Consider the following 11,387-nt stretch of genomic DNA (forward strand, 5'->3'; position numbering starts at 1 on the left):
CATATTCGTCATGCAATAGAAAAACATTTTTTTTTCTAGGAAAAAATCAAGTTAGTCTATATGCACTTCTAAAACCAACTGTGAAAATATATAAGATGCTAAATCGTTATAAAAGCGGCAAAAGAGTTGATGAGGGAACATTATGAATTGAAAATAACAAGACCGATTTAAATTTTAAAGCTAATTGAACATAGTAATAGTTAGGAGATTTAAATAATTAAGAAACATAGGAAAAAACAAATATCTAAACATAATAGTATAATCTATGTGCAAGAATGTACAAATTTTCATGCAAAAATATTATGTTTATCTCTTAAAAATTAACACTGATGATGTATTTAGAGTATATTTCATCCTCAGTCAGGATTCAAAAGAATCAACTCGATCCTCAATTATATATGAAAGTACAATCCATTTCTGAGTTTTTGCTGATGCAAAATCAATCTTGAGATAGTATGGTTCAGAGTTCAGATTCCCATTTTGTTACCAATGACTCGTAAGGAATGTGCATTGGTCGGGTTGATTCGGGTTTTTTAAATATCAAACCAAACCAATTGTGTCGAATTATTAAATCTATAGACTAAATCAAACCAATAAAAGTTGGCCTTTTCAATCTCAAGTTTTTCGATTTTCTCGTTTTTTGGGGGGATTTTCCCGGTAAAATCTTCATAGTCCAAAACATATAACTTGTGCTCCAAATATTTCTTTGGTCCTTGGAGGATACAACTATACAAGGTGTTACTCAAGAAAATAACACAAAATAATGTAGATGAGTCATGATATTGTACTAAAAATATTCAACAATAAAAAATAATAAAATCCTATAGAACAAATTTTGCTAATTAATAAGTCATAATAAACTGAACATAATCTAAAAGTAGTAAGTCATGCTAAATTAAATACGACTAACAAGTTCTAAATATTAATTACATAACTAAACAATAAAAAAATAAAGAAGTCGCGCAATTTTAGTGTCTAAACAAATGCAAAACTAAAAAATAGATATCAACACTTATCATTCCTAATATTGAGTGGAATTTCTTTTGTTAGTATTATATTGACTTAGTTTTGCTTCGGACTTTATTTGAGTTACTAATACTAATAGATTATAAAATGGACCATTTCAAAATTCGAAGTCCGAGCATGAAATAATACGTTAAAAAGGAGAACTATGAAAAAGTTTTAAAAATATTTATAAATTACATTATAATATAAAATTTTATTTATAAAATATTTTAAAACTTGTATACATGTAATTTTCGGGTTGATTTGGTTTCGGTTTGATTTTTTTTAGTTAAAACCAAATCAAACCAATTATGGTCAAGTTATTTTTGGGGTATTATCACTTTTAGCCGGGCCAAAAATTATTTACATCTGGTAGCCGAAAAAGTGTATACAATTTGTATACTAATATTTATATATAACATACAAAATGTATATATATACAAAAAATATACAAATTTTTTACATTTTTTCGGCTATTATTTTTACCTGTACAATATCATTTTTACTTATTTTTTCCAACACCAAACCAAATCATAATCGGATTTTTTTCTGATATGACTCGGATTATCGATTTGACGGGGTTTATCCGTATCTTCTGTATTCCTCCTATCTATTGGGAATAGTCAGAGACAAATATAACAATCTGCAGTCCTGGGAAGGGCTAATAGTCCATCCAAAACGATGAGTTATGCTAACGGCTAATGGCAAATTATTCAATGGACGACCCACACGTAATATATTTTTTCAGGCACCAAACTGTCGGTGAACCTCACTAAACGCCTAGTTCTAGCAATAGTCCAAACCAACGTCTAGTTTTGCCATCCAAATATATGGAGACGTATTCTCTTATTCCATCCTATTAAGTGTTGCGACTTTCATGGATTTTCTGACACCTACTGGAAAAACAATGGAAGCAGTTTGGAATGTAGAAGACAAATGGAGAATATCAACCCAAGGAGCTGTTGCAGTATTGGTAATGTGCACCTGTTCCTTAGTTATTGGAACCTGCATTATTGCTGCTTTCAGGAGAAATATTGCAAGAAAGAGACCAGAAGATGAAGAACGGTGCATGGATGACTCAACAAACATAGACTGTTCGGAGCCACGTGAAGAGTTGGGTTCGGTGAAGGAGGCGCTAACGAGCACTGCACGGTGGAGCCAGAAAGAGAAGCTTCCACCATTGCTCGTTAGTCCAGGTCAGCTTGAAGTTGATTTTGGGATGCAGCAGAGTCACGGTTCAAATTCACCTATGTGGCAAAGGCCTATACTAATGGGTGAAAAGTGTGAGCTACCAAAGTTCAGTGGACTTATCCTCTATGATGAGAGAGGCCGGGCCACTTCGCCAGGCCGATAATGGATTCAACTATCATCAGGTAAACATAAAATGATTAAAGGCAACACATCAGAAAAACAACTAATACTAGTGATCCTGAAGCATTTGCATTTTCTCATATATTTCAGTTTCCATTGCTAGCTTTGAAAGCATACATATAAGTAGTGGCGGAGCCAGGAACTTTAACAAGAGGCTTCAAACAAATGCAAACACACACACACTGAGTAATACACTTAGCAATCTCGGGATTTTCATTCAACAGCTTCTTTAGAACTGAGTAATACACCGAGTCTAGTCTATTATTAATGAGAGTTAGTAAAATAGATAATATACCAGCTTCGTTAGCACTATGTCTAGTGTAGAACAAAGAATGTACAAATTCAATCGCAATTATATGCGCTACCAACAATTACTTTGTTTTGAAGTAATTCTACATCTTCATTCCATCCATATCAGAAGAATGAGTTTGAAAAGGAAAACAGGAACAAGATAAAGAAAACGTGCATTGTGGATCCACACAAAGTTCTCCTGTTTCAATTTAGCAGAATATATGCAGAAAACAGATACTATTCAGGAACCAGGTGTAGTCGAAGGCGTCCAATGACTAGAAAACTGCAGTCAGCTTGCGCTTGGCTTCCCACCATTCTCCATACAATCCGGCGAGCACTTATTCTCACCTAGGACAGACAAAATAAAGGGATTTGCACAAATTAAAAGTATACTCCTTATTTAAGAGCTTGAGAAAGAGAGATATATGTTCACAAAATGCACATTTGGAGATGATTAGTAATAGAATCTTCTGGATAAAACAGATGCTAAAGGGATCGAGCATTTACCTTTCTGCGTAGGTGAACGGATAAGACACCACTTTCTTTTTAATATGTAGTTCACGAATCATGAATAAGACACTACTAAGTGTTCAGTAGAGTCTCCCGTTGAAGAATTTTTGTAATATGCAAATAAAAGCAATTGTACGACTCCTAAAAGTGTTCCAATGCCATTTGGCACCTGAAATTCAAGTAGAGCCAGTTCGTAAGACAGGCAAGAGAAATAGGGTAAGACATTTGCATTTTTTATAAAAATAATTGAGTCTATCTTGCCCTAATATACTAGGGGAAGCAGGTTGGCATCCCTCTTTTTCTTTAACCCCCGGTATAATGTAAGAGGAGAAAGAAACTCACATATATAAACAGATCAAAACTGAAAGTTCCATACAAAAAGAAAGAGGCACTCATTAGGAAGGTGGAGAGGGACAGGTAAAATGGCATGAATTCGACGCTCCTGGTCCTGATCACCAGATTCTAGAAGACGAGTTAGTCAGTGAATCGGCAGAAAAGCATTAGAGAATAAGAACTTGATAGAAATATTCGTAGAGAATCCGAATGTCAACTATCAGACATACAATAATAAACAGTGGGGAGGCAAACATTGATATGAGGGAAGCACAACTCAGGGAGCCAATAATGATGCGCCGGAGTTGAAGGTCAAGTATAAGCAAGCTTCCAATTACAATAATTGCAAATAGGCCAAAGACTGTGAGTATGCATCCCAGCATCCTGAACTACAAACAACATTGATGGGCATACAATTTAAAAGGTTACTTAATGAACAAGTGGAACATCTGAAAATTTGTGGAACTGCTTTAAATCAAAATACAAAAGAGGATTATTAACCTTTTTCTCTTTCTCTGTATGCATTACAAAAAGTACAATGTAGGCAAGTTGAAAAACAGCACCAACTGAATTGACTGTTGTTACCAACAAATTGTCAGGAGATACAAGAGGTGTGCCGTACCAAGCACAGATCAAGCAGTTCAAGAGCCCATATATGTATGGCAACCCCGAGAACTGTTCGGTTGATTGATTTCTCATTATTCTCCTGAATGTAGGTCTGAGAGTAAAGATAAAATGTAACAGATTATGGGAAAGAAGTTGTTCAATATTATGGAAGTGCGGTAAAGCAAAACGAACTATGCAAAGCTTAAAACTTACATTGGAGACAGGAACAACCCAAAAGCAAAGATGTTCCCTGCAACGAGCAGCCAAGATGGTTAATTTTTCTCTTGAGTCACTACAAAGCTCAAGAATAATTTTGCTAACCTCATTTAGCAAAAAAGGGAAAAATTACGCAACTAAAGAATGACCTAAGAAATAAAGGGTATTATCTCACTGTTCCTTTACAATCTATATCATTTTAAGGCAGAGCATAGGACTCCAATGTGTTTGAGCAATTTTGTTTTTAACATGAAAAACACTTCATCAAGAGTTTAATCTGAACAAGTTTTAGCTCAAATGGAGCTTCTAAAATTGCTCTAGGCCTAAAAGTTGGACACTATTTGAGGTCTACAACTGTTTGCCCAACTATCAAATTAAGTTATGCTAGTTCTATACATGGGTGGATTTATAAGCTAATTTATGGGGTAAGTGAACCATGGACTCTCCACCAAACTAGATATTTCATGTATGTATTTTTCTGGAATTAGTCAATTATTTTCTGATGGCACCCATGCTCCACAAAAGCTGAATGGTGCACTTGGTTAAATAATGAGTTATTTACCCAAAACATAACTATATTGAATTCAGAACGTAACTATATAAAATTCAGAAAGTAAGTATGCCCTTCAATCTTCATTAGCAGAGTTAAAAATAGTTGTTTGCTTAGCTAGCTTAATTTATTTTCCAGAAAGTAAGATCATTTTGTCAAAGAAGAAAACTAGTTCCATTGATAAAATTCAGGACTGTCTTCTAATTGCACGAAGATGTTTGCAGAAACCCACAAAAAAATACAAGCCCAAATCTATATGAAAAAAGGAGTGTAATACAGAGAGAAACTGAGGTGTACCGGCGATTCCAGCTGCATCTTTACAAATTTCCAGAGTTTGAGACGAAGCCAAAGGAACCATCAAATTTTGACACCCCAAACACTTTAATCTTTAAACTCCAAGAAGAAAAGGCCAACGACTTGTTTTCTTCTGTAACGCTGTACTTTAAAGCTTAGATGTTAAAGAACCCACTTGCATTAAAATTTGTTGACAAGCATTAATTGACTATTTGGTCAAGCTTAAAAATCAGCTTTTAAAAAAAAAAAAAAATTAAAATAGAGCAACAATTATTATTTGGCTAAATTTTTAAAAAGTACTTCTAAATATATTTTCTTAAAAGTATTTTTCAAAAAAATATTTTTCGAAAAAAAAACTACTTTTTCTACTTATCAAAAACTATTTCTATTTCTACTCAAAAATTCTTTTTTTCCCTTCTAAAAGCTTATAAAAATGTCTTTAACTTTGGGCAAAAAGCAGTTTTAGCCCAAAAAAATATTTTTGACTGAAAAGAAACTTGATCAATCATGCTATAAATGCTAAAAATATTTTGAAGTATTTGAAATTAATAACAAGGAATTGATGTGTTCAATATAAAATTATGAATAAACACAATTTTCATTAAAATCATTGAACTAATCCTAAAATTATTTAAAGAAGAAACTTAATATAAGTTTCATATTTTCTTTACACGAGAAAAGACTAATGGTAGAAATGTAATAGAGAGATTAGCGATCCATCGCGTAAATTTTTCTATACTATAACTATAACTACTAGTATTAGTACCCGCGCGGACACTAACCATGTCAAATATTTGAGTTATTTGGATTATATGTAAATAATCTTAAATTTTAAACCTTCTCGACAAATATAGATAATCATTGAATATTAATTAAGAAACACTACATGAAAAAAATTAATCATTTCTCAAATCTCCTAGTTATAATTATACTTTTCTTTTTTGGTACAATTCTCGCCGGTGTCATTGGATCCTAAAAATAGTCAGGAAGTAAAATAATAATTCATATTTATGGCAAAACAATTAAAGGTTGAGACTATGAAGGGCTCTTTGGATACGACTTGACTCTTTTACTACTACTTGAACTCTTATTTGGTGTGTTGATATCTTACAAAAAATATTTCGATTTTAAAATTTCAGTTTCTAAAACTTTATTTTTCAATAATAATTATTTTTATAATAATATAAGTGAAAATATTATCCTTAATTCAAAACTCATTTTAGTCGGCTATCTAAAAATTTAAAAAAATTCTTCAGCCAGTGATTTTTTTTTTTACAGTATGACTCCATTTTGATTTTTGATATTAACCATATTAGATATCTGAGTTATTTGAATTATATGTAAATAACCTTAAAATTTAAACCGTCTAGATAATTATAGATAATCATTAGATATTAAGAAACACTACACGAAAAACAGCTAATATTTTCTCAAATCTCGTAGTGATAATTTTATTCTTGCACCATTTTCATTGGTGTCATTGGAACCTAAAAATAGCCATAAAGCGAAATAATAACTCGTATTTATGGCAAAGCACAAAAGTTGACACAATAAGAATGATTCTTTGGGTGACTTTTTTACTACGACTTGAACTCTTATTTGGTAATGTTATTATCTTTCAAAAAATATTTCTATTTTGAAATTTTAATTTCTAAAACTTTATATATATATATATATATATATTTCAATAATGATTATCTTTATAATGATGCAAGTGAAGATATTATCCTTGATTTTTTTTCACTTTAATCGGCTATCTAAGAATTTAAATAATTCCTTAGCCAGTGAAACTTTATTTCAGTATGACTCCATTTTGAGTTTATCGATATCTCTAGCCAAAAATTTTGAATTTTGAATACCCTATATATACAGATTTTAAAATATACTTTTGTTACACTTGAAATTCACTATAGAAACTATCAATTAAAAACGAATATCCCTCTTGCTGAATTCGAGAAAAAAACCTTTCACATAATCAAGTGATTCAAAACTAATATTCTACAACGAAATATATTATACCCTTGCAATGTTGGATTGACTGCAGCTAAATAAAGAGGTTTCAACTTATACCCTTCAATTCATAGAAGGTGCTAAATTGAAATTAATGATCGCAATTGTACAACTAAGGTTTTGTTATTTGTTTGATGTCCATTTATACAAATTGACTCTTCAAACAAACATTCTTCAAAAAGAAAAAAATTACTTTTTTTTGAATATTGATAGATTTTTGTGATGTTTCTTTCTGATATTGATAGCATGTATCAATATTGATAGCATGTATGTGCACTTCATTATATATGTAAATAAACTTTTATTCAATTTTTAAACTCTTTTTTGTTATCTGGGTAAACACAGATATGTCCTATATATTACATTAATTTTAAAAGAAATTTGCTTTATTCAAATCTAAGTATAGTGTTTTACATAACTATATTTTAGGGTTTTAAATGTGAAAGAATTTTATAGTTATATGTAGTAGTTTTTTTTTCTTTTATTTCTTTGCCAGAGGCGAAGTAATATTTAAATAATTAGAAAAGATAATAAAAGTTACTTACATAATTGCATATGATTATTAATCGAATTAATTATGATAACATGAAAACAAAATATAATTTTTTTTAATTTTAATTCAAATTTTAAAAGTTTGTCTATAAATTCAAAATTATTCTTTAATTCAAAACTAACATTTTCTCAAATCTCGTAGTGATAATTTTATTTTTGCACCATTCTCATTGGTGTAATTGGAACATAAAAATAGTCATAAGCGAAATAATAACCCGTATTTATCGCAAAGCATAAAGGTTGATACAATATGAACGATTCTTTTACTATGACTTGAGCTCTTATTTGGTATGTTGTTATCTTTTAAAAAAATATTTATATATATATATATATATATTGTCACGACCCGAATTTTCCACCCTCGGGAGTCTTGATGGAGCATACTAGTGAAAGCTAGGCAAACCAACCATTTGAATTATTTACCCTTTTTTCCCATTTTAATCCTTTTACAATTAATAACCAATAATTGAATAACAGTGGAAATCTAATAAGCGAAAGACAGAAATGTAATAATTTAAGAAAGATGCTAATACCAATCCATACAATAACTACCCAAGACTCGTGTCACAATTCCACACACTGTCTAGGCTTACTACAAATAAAAGTCTTAAAGATTTATTACAACACTGTCTCTGAAATATATGAAAGAAACAGACTAAAAGGATAGGAGAAGACGCCAAGGTCTGCGGACGCCTGCAGGACTACCTCAGAATCTCCCACTGGCTTGAAGATAGCCACCCAAAGCTACGGTCCGAAAGTTGTTGCTCCAGGATCTGCACACAGTGCAGAGGGTAGTATCAGCACAACCGACCCTATGTGTTGGTAAGTGCCTAGCCTAACCCCGGCGAGGTAGTGATGACGCTAGGACCAGACTACCAAATAAACTTGTGCAGTTATATCATATACAACAAAAAATAAAAGAAGAAATGTACAATTAAGGATAGGAGGGTGTCACAACCCGGATTTCTCACCCTCGGAAGTCGTGGTGGCGCCTACTGATGAAAGCTAGGCAAGCTAACTGTTTGAACAAATTACCTTTTTCCCATTTTAATCCTTTAAAAATTATGAAACAATAGCTTATAGACAATGGAATTTAAACAAGCGGAAGAAATAATAAAACCATTTAAATATATCCAATACAACTTCTTAAACAAAGACTACCCAGAACTGGTGTCACAGCTTCACCGACGGTCTAGGAATACTACAAACAAGGTCCGAAAAGTAAATGCAACACTGTTCTGAATTACATAAATGAAATAGGGAGAAAGGATAGAGGGAGACGCCAGGGCCTGCAGACGCTTGCAGGACTACCTTGGATCTCCCTATGGACTGAAGGCAGCTACTCAAAGCTAAGGTCCAAAAGCTACTATGCCGGAATTTGCACACAGTGAAGAGTATAGTATCGCACAACTGACCCCATGTGCTGGTAAGTGCCTAGCCTAACCTCGGCGAATTAGTGACGAGGCTAGGACTAGACTACCAAATAGACCTGTGCAGTTAAATTATATACAGCGGAAAATAGAAACAGAAATGTACAGTGAAGGATGGGAGGGGAAAACATGCTGTGGGGAAACATCAATTAAAAATAGAAAGACAGTAAGTAAATACGAGGAACAACATATCTCAATTATCAACAAGAATCAGAAATCAAACAAATGCACGGCATCACCCTTCGTGCTTTTACTCTCGTCCTCACCATAAGAATCAATATATACTGCACGGTATCACCCTTCGTACTTTTACTCTCATCCTCACCATAAAGTCAATATAATCGACACAGAATTGTACATCGTGCGGCACGACATCACCCTTCGTGCTTTACACTCTTCCTCACAAAATCATATACGACATCACCCTTCGTGCTTTAACACTCTCTCACCAAAACAATACACGGCATTACTCTTCATGCTTTAACACTCTTCCTCACAAAATCATACACGGCATCACCCTTTGTTTTTAACACTCTCTCACCAAAACTATACACGGCATCACCCTTCGTGCTTTAACACTCTTCCTCACCCAAACAACAATCACAAGCAATAGAGGCAAGGAAATAAATAAAATTACAATAAAATCCCGGCAAGGGAACAATAGTTCAACAATCAAATCTCGGCAAGGGAACAATATCAAAAGCATCAACATCCCGACAAGGGAGATAGCATTAAAAGCAACAACCGACAAGGGAGAAAATGTAATAATTCTCTTCTCTTTTTCACTTTTCTTCGCAACTCACTTCAGAACTTGAGCCAACGCTCCTCAATGTTCAAATATCACTGTTACTTCCACGGATTTGCCCAACAATATAAATCATCAAAAAGGGCATGAACAATATAAACGATGTCATAATAATCATAATATAAGACTCACGGGCATGCTTGACACCAACGTATAGATACTTGTCACCATGCCTATACGTCGTACTCAATAAATAGCACATAAAAAATAGGACACAACTCCTAATCCCTCAAGCTAAGGTTAGACCAAACACTTACCTCAAAGCCACGGACACAATTAAGCCTCAACTACCGCTTTACCTCTTGATTCCACCACCAACTCGCTTGTATCTAGCCACAATTTACTTAACGATATCAATAAATGCTAAATGAATCAATTCTAATGCATGAAAATAGGTTTTATGAATATTTCCTCAAAAAGTCAAAAATCGACCCCGGGCCCGCTTGGTCCAAACCCGAAATTCGGACCAAAAGCTGATTACCCATTCACCCCCGAGCCCGGATATATAATTGGTTTTGGAATCCGACCTCAACTTGAGGTCTAAATCTCCAAATTTCAATATTCTTAGGTTTTACCCAAGTCTCAACACGTAGCAACTAGGATACAACTCCTAATCCCTCCAGCTAAGGTTAGACCAAACACTTACCTCGATGCCACGAACGCAATTCAAGTCTCAACTATCGCTTTACCTCTTGATTCCACCACCAATTCGCTCGTATCTAGCCACAAGTTACTTAACTATATCAATAATTGCTAAATGAATCAATTCCAATACATGAAAATAGGTTTTCTAAAGTTTTTCCCAAAAAGTCAAAAAATTCCCCCGGGCCCACATGGTCAAAACCCGAGGTTTGTACTAAAACCCGATTACCCATTCCCCCACGAACCCAAATATATAATTTATTTTTAAATAGGACCTCAAATCGAGGTCCAAATCCCCAAAATTTGAAAAACCTAGGTTCTACCCAAAACACCCAATTTTCCCCATGAAAATCATTGATTTTGAGTTGAAATCATGTGAAAAGATGTTAAAGATTAAAGAAAACAAGTTAGAAATGACTTATAATCGATTTGGAAGAGAAGTTATCTTTGAAAAATCGCCCAAGAGAGTTTTGGTTTTGAAAGGGTTTGAAAAATGGAAGATTTTCGGCTAAGTTATAAATTTGCAGGTTGCAGATGTCGCAATTGCGACCAGGGTTCGCAATTGCGAACCCTTCAGAAGTCTGCTACCTTCGCATTTGCGAACCCTGAGGAATCCAAGCCTCTTCGCATTTGTGATACTGCCTTCACATTTGCAACAATTACTTCGCATTTGCGACCAAGGCAGCCCAGGCCACTTCTCGCATTTGCGACACATTGCTCGCATTTGCGAGCCATGCAAAGCCTGCAGGCCTGCAACATATAAGCAAATTCG

At 33.6% G+C, this 11,387-nt stretch overlaps 2 protein-coding genes across 2 annotated transcripts; one reads left to right on the forward strand and one right to left on the reverse strand.

Moving 5' to 3' along the window:
• Positions 1-1,912: 1,912 nt before the first annotated feature.
• Positions 1,913-2,359, forward strand: LOC104222530 (uncharacterized). Its single transcript, XM_009773767.2, has one exon. It carries the CDS (start codon positions 1,913-1,915, stop codon positions 2,357-2,359), a length of 447 nt encoding a protein of 148 aa, XP_009772069.1.
• A 291-nt stretch (positions 2,360-2,650) lies between these two features.
• On the reverse strand, positions 2,651-5,314 carry LOC104222529 (bidirectional sugar transporter SWEET2-like). The gene is made up of 7 exons (XM_009773764.2): positions 5,180-5,314; positions 4,330-4,366; positions 4,012-4,228; positions 3,741-3,899; positions 3,520-3,639; positions 3,175-3,346; positions 2,651-3,015 (listed from the first exon to the last, which is right to left on the reverse strand). Exons 1-6 carry the CDS (start codon positions 5,238-5,240, stop codon positions 3,233-3,235), a joined length of 708 nt encoding a protein of 235 aa, XP_009772066.1. The 5' UTR covers positions 5,241-5,314; the 3' UTR covers positions 2,651-3,015; positions 3,175-3,232.
• Between the last annotated feature and the right edge of the window lie 6,073 nt (positions 5,315-11,387).

The sequence above is a fragment of the Nicotiana sylvestris genome, chromosome 7 (genome assembly GCF_000393655.2).
Source record: "Nicotiana sylvestris chromosome 7, ASM39365v2, whole genome shotgun sequence".
NCBI lineage: Eukaryota > Viridiplantae > Streptophyta > Magnoliopsida > Solanales > Solanaceae > Nicotiana > Nicotiana sylvestris.